At 32.7% G+C, this 14,966-nt stretch overlaps 1 protein-coding gene across 1 annotated transcript in view; it reads right to left on the reverse strand.

Moving 5' to 3' along the window:
- LOC112413121 (disintegrin and metalloproteinase domain-containing protein 32-like) overlaps positions 1 to 14,966 on the reverse strand; it is a 153,038-nt gene that overhangs the window by 99,079 nt on the left and 38,993 nt on the right. The window contains exons 7-10 of the mRNA XM_024764983.1: positions 13,290 to 13,358; positions 9,935 to 10,006; positions 9,335 to 9,501; positions 3,952 to 4,033 (exon numbers count right to left, since the gene is read on the reverse strand). Of these exons, the coding sequence (XP_024620751.1) occupies positions 3,952 to 4,033; positions 9,335 to 9,501; positions 9,935 to 10,006; positions 13,290 to 13,358 (390 nt within the window). The remainder of the gene's footprint in view (positions 1 to 3,951; positions 4,034 to 9,334; positions 9,502 to 9,934; positions 10,007 to 13,289; positions 13,359 to 14,966) is intronic.

Here is a 14,966-nt window from a genome sequence, read left to right on the forward strand (position 1 = left end):
TCTGCTCAATATTATGTAACAACACAAATGGGAAAATAATTTGAAAAAGAATAAATACATGCATATGTATAACTGAATCACTTTGCTGTAAACCTGAAACTAACACAACATTGTTAATCACCTATACACCAATATAAAATAAAAAGTCAAAAAACGTAAAAAATAAATTTTAGGGCTTCCCTGGTGGCACAGTGGTTGAGAGTCCGCCTGCAAGAGGCCCGCATACTACAAATAAATAAATAAATTAATTAATTAATTAAAATTTTTAAAATCTTGCCATTTGTTGTACAGATGAATCTGTTTACAAGGCAGAAATAGAGACACATAGTGAACAAATGTATGGACACCAAGGGGGGAAAGGGGGTGGGGGGGTGGGATGAACTGGGAGATTGGGACTGACATATATACACTAATATGTATAAAATAGGTAACTAATGAGAACTTGCTGTATAGCACAGGGAACTCTACTCAATGCTCTGTGGTGACCTAAATGGGAAGGAAATCCAAAAAAGAGAAGATATATGTATACATACAGCTGATTCACTTCACTGTACAGCAGAAACTAACAAGACATTGTAAAACACCTATACACCCCCCCCAATAAAAATCTTGCCATTTGCAAAAACATGGAAGATACAATCTGGAGAGTATTACACAGAGTGAAATAAATCAGACAGAGACAAATATGTATGCTCTCACTTGTATTTGAAATCTAAAAACAAAACAAACAAACAAAAGAAAATGAAAACAAACTCAGGTAGTGAAGACAGATGGGTGGCCGCCAGAGGGGAGGGGGTAGGGTGGGGGTGAAATAGGTAAAGTGGATTAAGAAGTACAAACCTCCAGTTATAAAATAAATAAGCCATGGGGGTATAATGTACAGCATATAAAATAAGGTCAATAATATTAACTTTGTATGGGGACAGACAATTACTAGACTTGTCATGACTTTTTGTAAGGTATGCAAATGTCAAATCACTATGTAGTACACCTGAAACTAACATAATGTACGTCAACTACATTTCAATTTACAAAAAGATCAAATGGAAATTGGAAGAGTTATGTATAGAGATGTTTATTAAATATTGCTCGTAATGGCAAAAATAGAAACAACCAAAATTCCCATGAAACTCATAAAGGATACAGTGTGGCATTAATATAATAAAGTATCAAGCACCAATGCAAAAAATTTACTACGCACAAAGGATTTTGAGGACAGTGAAGCTACTCTCTATGACACTATAATGCTAGATATATGTCATTATATATTTGTCAAAACTCACACAATGTATACCACCAAAATGAACCTTAATGTAAGCTGTGAACTTTTGGTGGTTGTAATGTGTCAGTGTAGGTCCATCATCTGTAACAAATGCACCTCTCTGGTGTGGACGTTAACAGTGAGGGAGGTTATGTGTGGGGGTGGGCAGGGACTACATGGGATATCTCTGTACTTCCCTCTTAATTTTGCTATGAACCTAAAATTTCTCTTAAAAAACAAAGTCTTTTAAAAATTAACTGTAATTCCATTAAATCTCAAAATTTTAAGTGAAAACCAAAAAAATCTATTTGCAGAATGATACAGCAGGATACAATTTATATTATGTTTAAAGCATAAAAAACAATTCTTGTTCAGAGACATATTCAATTGTGGTAAAAGTATAAGAGCTTTTAAACAAAGAAATATAAAGGTTTATAAAAATATAAGTACGAAAGCTTTGTAAAAGCATCATTCCTTGATTTCAACTCCTCTAATAATTCTATCCTACATCCTGCCTCACCCACTCATTCCTATGGTTCACACGCCAGACCTTGTCAACAGATTTTTATCAATAACTGCAAGCCCTCCGTCATCTCTGTGCATCCCACATCCTGACCACCTGCTGTCTCTCCTGACAACTGCACTAGCACCTCAACTATAACAATCTGCATGCCCATCAGCACAACCAAACCATGGTTCCTACATTTTCACTGTTCCTAACCTCCTTACTGACTTCTCTCCTCCTTTAAGCAGTTCAGATTCTCTTACAAACACCCTCAATTTCCTTGCCATCCTTTCACTTCATAATGAGTTGACAAAAACACAATACATCAATCTTCAGAATGCTGAGAGAGAAGGATGTTAGAACTAGGATTCTAAACCTAGCCAAATTACCAATCAAATGTGGAGGGAAAGCAAAAGTGTTTTCATTAATAAAATAACAGTGTTTGCCACTTATATACACTGTGTCTAAAATTTTTTAAACTTGAGTTATTCCAGAAAAAGAGCAAAGAATTCCAAGAAAAGGAAGATGAAGTTTAATTTTCTGTGGCAGTTGGTTCCGCCCACAGAAGTAAAATAAGTTAGAAAAAAATGAACAAGACCTCTTTTGGCCATCAAAGCTTTACCAGAATAGCAACATATTTACTTCTTGATTCAGAGTTAATATCATTTTTATATTCATAATACCATAAAATATTTATTGATTTAACTTAAAAATCAACCTGTAGACAAAGCACAAAAGTTCTATAAAATAAATTATAAATTTTATAACTCTTAACAATGGATATGAGAAGTGTACTATTTTACATGTCTCAGTTTTCATAGCAAATAATCAATGGACTTTGCATAAGGTAAAAAGAATTTTTAAAATAATTAATATAAATAAAAACATAAATACATTAAGATGGTAATATATTATGCAATAATATTTAATATATTATATATTATTGTGTATTATATATTGTATAACATCTATAATATATAATTACATATATTATGTATATACATATAATATTTAAGAATGTGTTTAATATAGATTACTATTATAAGTATTAATAAAGTAATAAAAACGTCATAATATATATGACAAATAGAGTGGATTAAATATGTCAAAGATAATATTACCAATGTTGTCTAAAGTTTATTAATCAAAGTAGGGGTCAAAGTATATATATTTTAAATAAATAAACTTAACTACCAGAGAATTTAAATAGAAATTATAAATTCTTATAGGACTTCATGAAGGGGATAAAGAAGAGAGTTTTGTTAACAAACTTTGCTTTGTATAGCTACAATTTAAACAATTTTACATATACATGCATGCATGCATAAATTCTGTAATAAAAATAATTGGAAGAGTATCAGAAATAAAAATATGTATGCAAAATCCCATTTTTGCAAAAACATATAATGGGGAGCCACAGTAACAGATAAAAACTCAAAGTACGAGATACATATTAATCAAAATGTTAACAGTGATTATTGCTTCATCCCTGGGAAGATGCCAGATTATACGTTTCCTTTTATGTTTCTATATGTTCTTTTAAAAATGGACATGCATAACATAAATTACTTTGTAATTTAAAAATACTATATAGTACTTAAACTTATTTTTTAAAAGGATGAATAGGTGGGGGAAAGGCTCAATGAATTACTTCTCTTTCAGTGATGCATCTAATTACACCAATAATTTATTTAAATATAAAATATTTATCAGAACTATAAATATTTAAAATAGACATAAAAGTTTCTTTTAAATATTACGTAGAAAAATGTGAAACATTTTAACAGATTTTTATCATACTTTTTGGTTCATCATTTGTTTTGATTTTGAAGTTAATTTATCTATAAGACTATTTTTCTAATTTTATACCTACAAGAAAAAAAATCTATTTTGGTTATAGAAATATCTTTACAGATAATTTTTCATAATGCACTCTTCTATATAATAAGGGATACATGTGTATTTATTATATTTTTATTCCACTTTAACTTCCAAATAATTGCAATAAGACACTTGTACTTCAGAATACTATTCCTTCTACATACTTCAAAGTTCTAAGAGTGATGGAATATAAATGCAATCTCTAAATGTAAATATAAATGTGAAGTGTATAAAAGATATGCTGTAATACTGGGTACTTTTTAAATGTATTTTTTTCAAATAATAAGATTAAATAATTACATACCAAAGCAATTCCTGCAGAATAACTGGTAACACACATCTTTCCAGGAAATGCTGCTCCCACATAATCTGGATAATCTCTATAGCTAAATAAATAAGTATATAATTATAGTTAATTTTGACAAACAATTCACATGTGATAACTCCTGCTAGTAATTTGTCTGTAGTTCATAAATTTCTAGTCTGAAGCAAATTGAAGTACAATCTTTCCGTATGTATTAAACTGCTTCAAATTTGTAAAATAGTCTTCATTAAATGAGATTAAGCAATCTGTGTTTCTAAAACGTATCCAATGGATCCAAGTTATTGATGACTTTACTGTTCTTGTGACGTTTGGTTAGGGTTACTAAAGCCTTGATCAAACATTTCAATCAAAAGCATTTTGCTGAATTACAATGAAAAATAGTTTTAATGTATGGATTAAAAGTTTTCACTCAAATGTAGAAAAGCTCACCATTTTCTCACTGGAATGATTTTATTGTTCTACAACTTACCATTATTTTTTTCTGCTTTGAGAAGAAGAGTCCATATAAACTGCCATATAATAATAGCACTATTCTCATGGATTTACATAAACGATTCTATTTAATCCTCAAATGCAGCCAGTGAATTAGATACTATTTTTTCCCCGCTGAACAAATCAAACATCAGATGGGAAGTACAAGTAACTTGCTCAGGGCAGCACAGGTAAGTGCTGCTGAAGGATATGACCTTGGACAGTTTGAATGCAGAGCCATACTCTCAACCACTAAGATATAGATGCTCCAAACATATTCTGCCATCTTTAGAGCCCCAGCCAAAACGAACATTCCAAGACGTGTGTAAAAAAGCTTGGTACACAATTCTCAATTTGAAATGCCTCCTCAGTCTCAACTGCACTGCACTTCACAGTTGCACTGCTCCCTTATTCTGCCTCGCTGATATTGTTTATACGTAAGCACTTGTTTCCAAGTATTCGCCTTTAACACCCAACTTTGGCTTTACATTCCAATATGAAAGTATTGTTTACACTCTTTCTTCTTTCAAGATAGTTCTCCCAATAGATAAGACTTTCCCCCTAACTCTATGCATACTTCTGATGAGCTGGATTCAATAATAGCTATTTTTTATTTAATACGGCCACCCAGTCTCCACATCAAATCAGTTATCAAGATTTACTGTTTTACTTCTTCAACTTTTCTTGTATCCCTCCCCTCCTCCAGAGGTTCAGCTCCAGTTATAACTATGAATTCCATACTCTTTGAAAAGAACTATTATTTAGTCCCATGTCTCTAGGTATATTGTTTCCATAACCTGGAATGCTTTCCACCTCCTTTCACTGAATTTAAACATTCCTGGGACTTCCCGGCGGTCCAGTGGTAAAGAATCTGCCTTCCAATGCAGGGCATGAGGGTTCGATCTCCGGTTGGTGAACTGAGATCACACATGTCACGGGGCAAGTAAGTCAGCATACCACAACTGGAGAGAAGCCCACACACTGCAACGAACATCCCAAGTGCCGCAACTAAGACCCATCACAGCCAAAAATTTTTTTTAAATTAATTATATTAAGTAAAAACAATAAACATTTTTTAAAAATTCCTCAATCTGCCTTCTCACTTCTACTTTGAGTAGGACGTCTTTAACTTGGCCCTTTTGTTATATGTTACTTTGAGTCTCTCTCTCACTCTTGCTCTTGCTCTCACTCTCATGGTTTCTTCCTCTTGTAAACTATAAACAAGTAGAGATAATGTACCAACATTAATCTTCCGGAGTGACATCGACAAGATGGCAGAATAGGAGTTTTTTAGCCCTCATCTCTCCACAGAAACAACAATTTTGACAAACACCCACAGATGTGGCCCAAGACCCAAGGAAAGGTCCCACGCCACACTGGAGCAAAAAATCCAAGAACAGACACGTTGAAGAAGGTAAAAACCGTTTCACTTTACCCATGTCACCATTCCCCCAAGGCAGCACAGCTCAGTGCCGAAAGAGCTGCCTTCAGCCATGATTTCTCCCAAGGGAAGGTGAGAGTATAGTGAATACTGCCAGCCATGCAAGATGATGCCAAAGAGGCCCACTTTTTAAACGTCCACTGAGAGATGAATGGATAAAGAAAATGTGATGTACATATACAGTGGAATATAATTCAGCCTCAAGAAAGAAGGAAATCCTGACATTTACAACATGGATAAACCTGAAGGACATTATGCTAAGTGAAATAAGCCAGACATAAAAAGGCAAGTACTGTATGATCACACTTATGTGTGGAATCTAAAATAATCCAATCATAAAAGCAGCGAGTTGAATAGTGGTTGCCAGGGGTTGGGAGATGGAGGAAATGGGGAGATGGTCAAAGGTACAAAGTTTCAATTATGTAGGCTGAATAAGTCCTGGAGGTCTAATGTACAGCATGATGACTATAGTTAATAATACTGCATTTTATATGTGAATTTGCTAGAGAAGATCTTAAGATTTCTCACCGCACACCAAAGAATGTTAACTATGTAAGGTGGTGTATATGCTAATTAGCTTATGATTTCACAATGTATACATATATCAAATATCACATTGTACTCCTTAAATATGTATAACTTTTATTTGTCAATTATACCTCAATAAAGCTGTAAAAGAATAAAACTAATAAAAGCAAATATAGGGAAACTGAGGCAGAGAGCATCAGTTGCCCTAGGTGACAGGGCTGAAGTTAAATGCAGGCAGTTGGCCTCCAGAGTTTAAATTTGAATCACTATGCAATATTATCTCAATAAACATTTGTTGAAAAAAGGACAGATTGTAAAAGGTTAAAAAATTAAGCTTGCTATGTTCATTGTTCCTACTGTAGGGCCTAAACCAGATTATAAATTTCTGGAGTACAAATTTCTGGAGTACAAAGACCAGAAAATAATAGATAATTACTGTTATTTATCATAATTTTATAGTATTTATTCTAGGACATTACTCATATGCAAAGTATGTTGATGCATTAAAATAACATCAAGGGATCAAGAAGGGGTATCACTCAAGTTCAAGGAGTCTGACTGTACCATAATTTCTACATTTCTAATGGGATAAATTCTCTCACCAATTTCACTTATTACTGTATCAAATTTCAACATCCTATTAAAAGGATAATACATCATGTCAAAATTGAGATTTATTCTAGGAATGCAAGATGGTTCAAGATTAGGAAATATATCACTATAATTATTTCTATTGAATGCCAATAAGAATATCTTATGTCATCCCTATAAAAGCTGAAAGATTATTTTTCTTTCTTTTTTTAAGATTTTTTTGATGTGGACCATTTTTAAAGTCTTTATTGAATTCGTTAAAATATTGCTTCTGTTTTATGTTTTGGTGTTTTGGCCCTGAGGCACGTGGGATCTTAGCTCCCCGACCAGGGATCAAACCCACAACCCCTGCACTGGAAGGAGAAATATTAATCACTGTACTGCCAAGGAAGTCCCTGAAAGATTATTTTTCAAATTGTTGGTATAGTATGAATCTATGAATATTGCCCTACTATTATTCAAATTCTAAAACATGCCTGTGCACACACAGAGCCAAACCTACATTTTAGCCCCCAAAGCTAAAAAGTATTACTCAATGAGGTAACATTCCCTAAAGTAAAGAAGAAAAAAGACATGACCCATGTTACCATTATTACTACTACTAGTTAAAACTGTATTAAACTAGCCAAAGCAATAAGAACAGAGAAAGAAACTGAAAATATAAAATTAAATAGAAAGAGATAAAACTACCTGTATTTGCAGATGGTATAATTATATGAGTGAAAAAACCAATGTAATAGACTTAAGAATGATTAAAAACAAAGAAATTTAGTAAGGTAATAGGATATAAAATCAATATGAAACTAAGGTAATTTTACAAACAAAAACAATATATAGTTAGCAGATAGAAGACATATTTACAACAGCAACCAGAAAGATAATATACCTAAGAAAAGTTATCAATAAATGTATAAAACCTATGAGAAATTAACTTCTGAATGACCAAAAACTGGAAAGACAAAATGTGAGATCTGAAGATTAAACAGTTCTCTATAGCTCAATTTATAAATTTAACATAGTCTTAAAAAATAGGAGCTAGACAGGTTGATTCTAAAATTTCCATGGAAAATAAATTTAAAACTTCCCTCATACCCATGAAGTGGGAAGGCCTTTCTAATTATGACTCAAACTCTAGAAACCATCAAATAAAAGCCTGATGAATCCTGCCTTAAAAATAAAAGTATTTTGTATGGCAGTTAAAAAATACACACACACAAGAAGCCAAGCCAAAAGACAAATTAAGAAAGAAAACTACTTCTCATTGCAAGGCAAAGAAATTGATCTTTTTATCTATATCTGTGTTGAAATTGATATCTAAATGCATCTATCCCTATCTATCTAGATATCTAGCTATCTACCATCAGGCTCATGAAAAAGAAATGAAAATTAAAACTATACCAAAGATACCATTTCTCAGGTACCAAAGGTGAAGAAAAACTTGACCATACACTTTGTTGGCTAGACTGTGGGGAAACAGACCCTTCTCATACGTTATTGATAAGTGTGCAAAGCACTAAAATCAGTGCCAAAATCTGGTATTAGCTATCAAAATTAGAATTATACTACCTAGAAATATCACTCCTGGGAATCTGCCTTGTAGATACACATGCACATATATAAATGACACACGTAAGGTTTTTTTCACTGTAGGATTTTTTAAAATAATAAAATAAAATAAAATAAAATAATAAAATATTGGAATCAAGCCAAGTACCAATTATTAAAGACTAGTTAAATAAACTACACACAATTTTTAGACCCTATTATAAACTGGAAATATTGATATTATCATGCCAACTTAAAAATATGTATATGCAGATTTATTGAAAGACATGCTGATCATAATTGCTGGTAAATTTTATATGAATAAAATTATAAGTATACAGTTATAATTGATAGAAAACTAACATTTAAAAATAATGCAGAAAATTCAGTAGGATAAAATATTTTAACCTACTTTACCAAGGCTTTGATCAAAACTCATAACAAAGATATAATCTTCACAAGATAAATCCCATCTCTTTATGTAATGATTTAGATTATGGGCTCTGGAGTTACAAACTGTGGATTCAAAACCTAGACACACCATCAAGAGTCCTTAGTTGGTTTAACTTCCTGAAATATCAATCTCCTCAACAGTAAATGTTGGTAAGCACAGAAATAAATTTTAGCAATCTTCTTTTATTGTCTGACAACCAGAAAGAGAGCATGAGGTCTGAGTGCATGATAATCAAAGTATGAATAGTCAGAAATGAGCAACAATTCCCTAATTTAAGCTACATCAATATCACAAATCTTTGATTTCTAAGAAGACTGAAACATTATACTTACATGAATAGATATGCAATATCATGAGGCCTTAGGGTAAGATAAGACTTTTTCCATTCTAAAAACGTATGCAATAATTCATCTGCCTCACCAACAGTAGAGATCTTATTTTTATCTGACCACAATTCCAAAGATGACAGCACAATAGTAATTTTAAATGGCGCAAACATCTAAAAACAGAAGAGATAAATACATGAAAAAAATAATTTTTGTGTTATTTTATAATAACCAAGAAATTAATTCAATCTTTTGACAAATCCACCCTCAATTTATATGGATAACTTTATTCAGAAATGCCACGTCAGCCGCGGAGCAACTCAGTCCATGCGCCACAACTACTGAAGCCCGCGCGCCTAGAGCCCATGCTCTGCAACAAGAGAAGCCACTGCAATGAGAAGCCCGCGCACCGCAACGAAGAGTAGCCCCCACTCACCACAACTAGAGGAAGCCTGTGTGCAGCAACGAAGACCCAATGCAGCCAAAAATAAATAAATAAAATAAATAATTTTTTTTAAAAAAGAAATGCCATGTCAAGTCAATGCAAATTATAATTTCAAAACTAGTATGAATTTTCCTAACTAGTATGAAAAGGAAAATACTTACCGAATTTACAAGGCCAATAATTTCGATGACTTTATTTGTTACCAACATGCTATCAGAGCCCAGGTAATCATACTGAAAAACAGAATTTAACATTTAAATATCATTTGTTATGTAATATGTTTGAGATTTACTCTCCATCTACTCTCTCAGGTTGAGGCTGCTTTGGGGTTAGAACACTTCAAAATAAGACAGTAACAATTAAAATAGGAATATAAATTGGATCACTCACACATGCTAGTATGTAACGTTGTATAGCCACTCTGAAAGATAGCTTGGCAACTTCTTTCAAAACAAATAATGGACCTAGAAGTTGCACTCCTGGACATTTATCCTAAAGAAGTAAAAACTGATGCTCAGAAAAACCCATACATGAGTGGAAACAACTCCTATGTCATTCAATGGTTAAAAGGTTAAACAAACTGTGGTACATTCATAACACGGAATACGATTCAGTAATAAAAAGTAACTGAACTGTTGATATATGAAACAGCCTGGGTAAACCTCATGAAAAATTATGCTAAGTATAAACAAATCTCAAAAGGATACATACTATATGATAACGTTTATGCAATATTCCTGGAAGCACAGATGGAGAATAGATGAGTGATTACCAGAGGTCGAGAAGTAAGGAAGTGGGGAGAGATGTGTGTGACTCCAAAGGGATAACACAGAGTCTTGTCTGGTGATGGTATTTGTTCAGTGTATCGGTCGTGGTGGTGGTAGTTATGAACGGCTACATATGTGATACTACCACATAAAACCACACACACATACATACACACAAATGAGTGTGTATATAATGGCTGAAATCTGAATCAGCTCTGAAGAATGTGTCAATGTTAAATTCCTTATCTATAAAAAAACTCTCTAAAGTACATTATCCCTTGGATATTACACAGGACCCTCAAGTTAAACATATCCAAACCTACACTCATTATCCTCCCTCAAAAATATGCTCCCACTTAGATTTCCACTTCTTTAGTGAATGCTATTATCATTTATGACCTCCCACATTCATTATACTATATGTTCTGTGACAGCAAAACTTTTTCTGTTTTGTTCACTGCTCTATCCTCAATAAATAGAACAGTAACTGGCATCTAGGTGATGCTTAATATATTATTAAATGAATGAATAAATCAAATCAATTTACAAGTTCTTCTAATTCACCCTCATTAGTAACATTTAAAATTGTCCTTTCCTGTCTATTCCTAACACAATTTGTAAAACTTCACCTTGATTACTGGAATAGTCTCTTAAATGCTTTATCTTACTCCAATTTTTACACCAGCATTCCTGTCCCTATGCTATTGCAGAAATGATTCTAAATGTAAATATGAACACATCATTACCCTGCTTAAAATCTTTCATTGACTCTCTATTACCTTTAGGATAAAATCCAAATATCATGTCAATTCTTCAATTCATCTCTTTCCCTTTCCCTTCTTCAACACTGTATATTAATCATACTAAACTTCTTTAAATGATCTGAAAAGAACAATCTCTCATATTTATGCACCCCTGCAAAGAAAGTTTTCGCACTGAGTCTTCCCTGGCCCCATCCTCCCCCCAATGCCCAAACCAACCAAGCCAGAACCCAGCCTGCAACCATCTCCTTTACCAGGTTCTCACACTCCAATTCCCCTGCCCTAATCATCCAAGGGCAAGGTACCAAAAATTGTGAAACAACCTCTATTCTCCTGAACCCACTGCAAATTTTCAAGTTAGCCAATGCTAGACCTGTTTACCTTGTTTTGCTGTTCCTTCCCACAGAAATCACAATAAAGGCTCCTGCCGTGTTTTCCTATTGCTCCCTCTGTCTCCTGACCTACTCTGGTGCTTCTCCATGTGGCATGATGTGGTATGCCCTTTCCTCCTAGGAACTGTGAATAACAAACTAACTTTCCAATAGTAATCATCTCCTGATCTGTTGGCATCAGCATACCTGAATAATAATAAAACCTACATGTTAAAACACCTACTTACATGCTCTTACAATACCTCAGGTTACAGCTGTGTGTCTCCATGTCTTTTTCTATTAATGCACTGTGTTTTCATAGTACCATAATCTTTCATTATTATTGATTGAGGAATTGATTGAGGAATTATTATTGATTGAGGAATTATTGATTGAGGAATCTGGCACTGAATTCACTAGGCTACAACTGTGGATTTAAAATTTGTGAAGTGATTGAAGACATCACTATTCTTCTTCATATGCCCAATATCTAGTAACACAGATGTCATACTGGCTCAATGTTTGTTTTATTAAAGAATACATAAACATAAATATTTGTAAGAACATAAAAAAGAGATGTTTAATGAGCATTATATGGCTGACAAACCTGGGAGTTTGGACAAGAAGCTTTTAAAACAACTCTCAAAATTTGTAATGTAATCCTGAACAAAATAATTTTCATAAACCCAAATATTCCCTGGAAATCTAGTCATCTTTACTAGAAATATCTCAACTTTCTCTTAAATGTTCCCTTTGCCCTTTTCCCTAATACTCTAATAAGTCAAGTATTTTAATATCCTTCTCCAAATATCTCCTGTCTCTGACCCTCAACTCTGGCTTCCTGACAAACTCTACAATCCTATGAATAGAAAGGGAAATTCACATTCTCTGTAGTATTCCATAGATGTGACAATCAAATACTTATCTTCAAAACAAAACCTGGAAAGTATACTTTATCCCTGTTTTCTGAAATCTTTGAAATATAGGAGAAATAAAACCACACCCAATTGAGTACAAACTGAGTTATCACCTCAAGGGTCTGAAGTTCAGAGATCCTCAAATTGTTTATGGGAATAAGGAATCTAGAGGTGCCTTTAGACTAGACTCAATCAGACTTGAGTCAACAGACTCAAACAGTTGCACCATTAAAAACCACTTAAAAAAATCTTGACATTTTAATGTAAGCAGCTATCATAAGTAGCTATACTATCATCATTGCTGTGCCAATAAATATCTTATAGGGAAAAAGATTCTCTAGACTACATGCTGCTCTTCAAGTACCCTAAAACAAGAATTAAAGCTTAGAGAATTTCACTTTAAAAAATTACCATTAAAAACTTTTGTGGATTGAGAGAGGACCTAAAGATGTGAAGTACCAGCAAAAAAAAAAAAGTCATTTTGTTATGCAGGTTTGTTATGTAAAGATTTCAAATAAAACATTTCTGATAGAACTAATATAATTTTGAATATTTGATTCTTCAAATAGAAGACGTCTTCACTGTTCTCTAGGAGTGACATGGAAGTAAGAAGATTAGAATCTTTAAGTTCCTTTCTAGTTAGGGATAATCAAACATTCATATCAAATATTCAAAAGCAAAGAAAAAGCAAAACACATACCAAAACTTTGTCCACCACGATATGCATTTCTAGATAAAGAGGAATTAAATCTGGAACAGCTGATTCTGGCTAGAAAGAAAGAATAGCAGTATTTTAAAACTTTCACAAATTGTTTATTCTGAACTTTTAAAATATTTTTCCACCTTTACTGAGTCATAGTTGAAATATATATATATATATATATATATATACTTAAGCTATAAGACTTGATGCTTTGATATACATATACAATGTGAAATAACTGCCACAATCAAGCTAATTAACATATCCACTCTCACATAGTTACCATTTTCTTTTATCGTGTGTGTGTGTACTCCATAAGTTTTTTATGGAGTAGTTAGGGTGTTCTATATATAATATCATGTCATCTGCAAGTAGTGACAGTTTTACTTCTTCCTTTCAATTTGAATGCATGTCATTTCGTTTTATTACCCAATTACTGTGGTGAGAACTTCCAATTCTTTGTTGAATAAAAGTGGCGAAAGTAGGCATCCTTGACATGTTCCTGATCTTAGAGGAAATGTTTTCAGCTTTTCACCGTTGAGTATAATGTTAGCTGTGGGCATGTCGTATATGGTCTTTATTATGTTGAAGTATGTTCCCTCTGTATCCACTTTGTTGAGTTTTTATTATACACGGATGCTGAATGTTTTCAAACGCTTTTTCTGCATCTATTTAGATGATCATGATTTTTATCCTTCATTTTGTTAATGTGGTATATCACATTGATTGATCTGCTGATGTTGAACCATTTTTTCATCCTTGCAATAAACCCCACTTCAGCATGGTGTATGATTCTTTTTTTTTTTTTTTTTTTTTTTTTTTTTTTATTTTTTTTTTTTTTTTTTTTTGTATGATTCTTTAATGTTTTTTTCCTTTTCATGTTGAATTTGGTTTGCTATTATCTTTTTAAAGATTTTTGCATCTATGTTCATCAGGGATATTAGCCAGTAATTTTCTTTTCTTTTCTTTTCTTTTTTGTGGTATCTTTGTCTGAGGTTTGGTATCAGGGTATGCTGGCCTTGTAAAATGAATTTGGAAGTGTTCCCCCTTCATCTATTCTTTGGAAAAGGAGTTTGAGGATTGGTATTAATTATTCTTTAAATGTTTGGTACAATTCACTGGTGAATTGTATAAGTCTGGTCTTGGACTTTTGTTTGTTAGCATATTTTTGACTACTGATTAAATCCGCTTACCAGTAATTGGTCTATTCAGATTATCTATTTCAACATAATTCAGTCTTGGTAGGTTAGGTGTTTCTAGAAATTTATCCATTTCTTCTGGGTTGCCTAATTTTTTTAATTGAAGTATAGTTGATTGACAATGTTGTGTTACTTTTAGGTGTACAGCAAAGTGATTCATATATATATATATTTAATATATATGACATATAATATATATGTATTCCTTTTCAGATTCTTTTCCCTTATAGGTTATTACAAAATATTGAGTATAGTTCCCTGTGCTATATAGTAGGTTCTTGTTGGTTATCTATTTCATATATTGCTGTGTATGTATGTTAACCCCAAACTCCCAAGTTTTCCTTCCCCAGGTTGCCTAATTTGTTAACATATAATTCTTCCTAGTAGTCTATATTTCTGTGGGATCAGTTGTAACATCTCCTTCATTTTTTATTTTATGATTTCTCTTTTTCTCTGGGTGAGTCTAGCTAAAGGT

The sequence above is a fragment of the Neophocaena asiaeorientalis genome, unplaced genomic scaffold, assembly GCF_003031525.2.
Source record: "Neophocaena asiaeorientalis asiaeorientalis breed wild unplaced genomic scaffold, Neophocaena_asiaeorientalis_V1.1 scaffold14, whole genome shotgun sequence".
Lineage (NCBI taxonomy): Eukaryota > Metazoa > Chordata > Mammalia > Artiodactyla > Phocoenidae > Neophocaena > Neophocaena asiaeorientalis.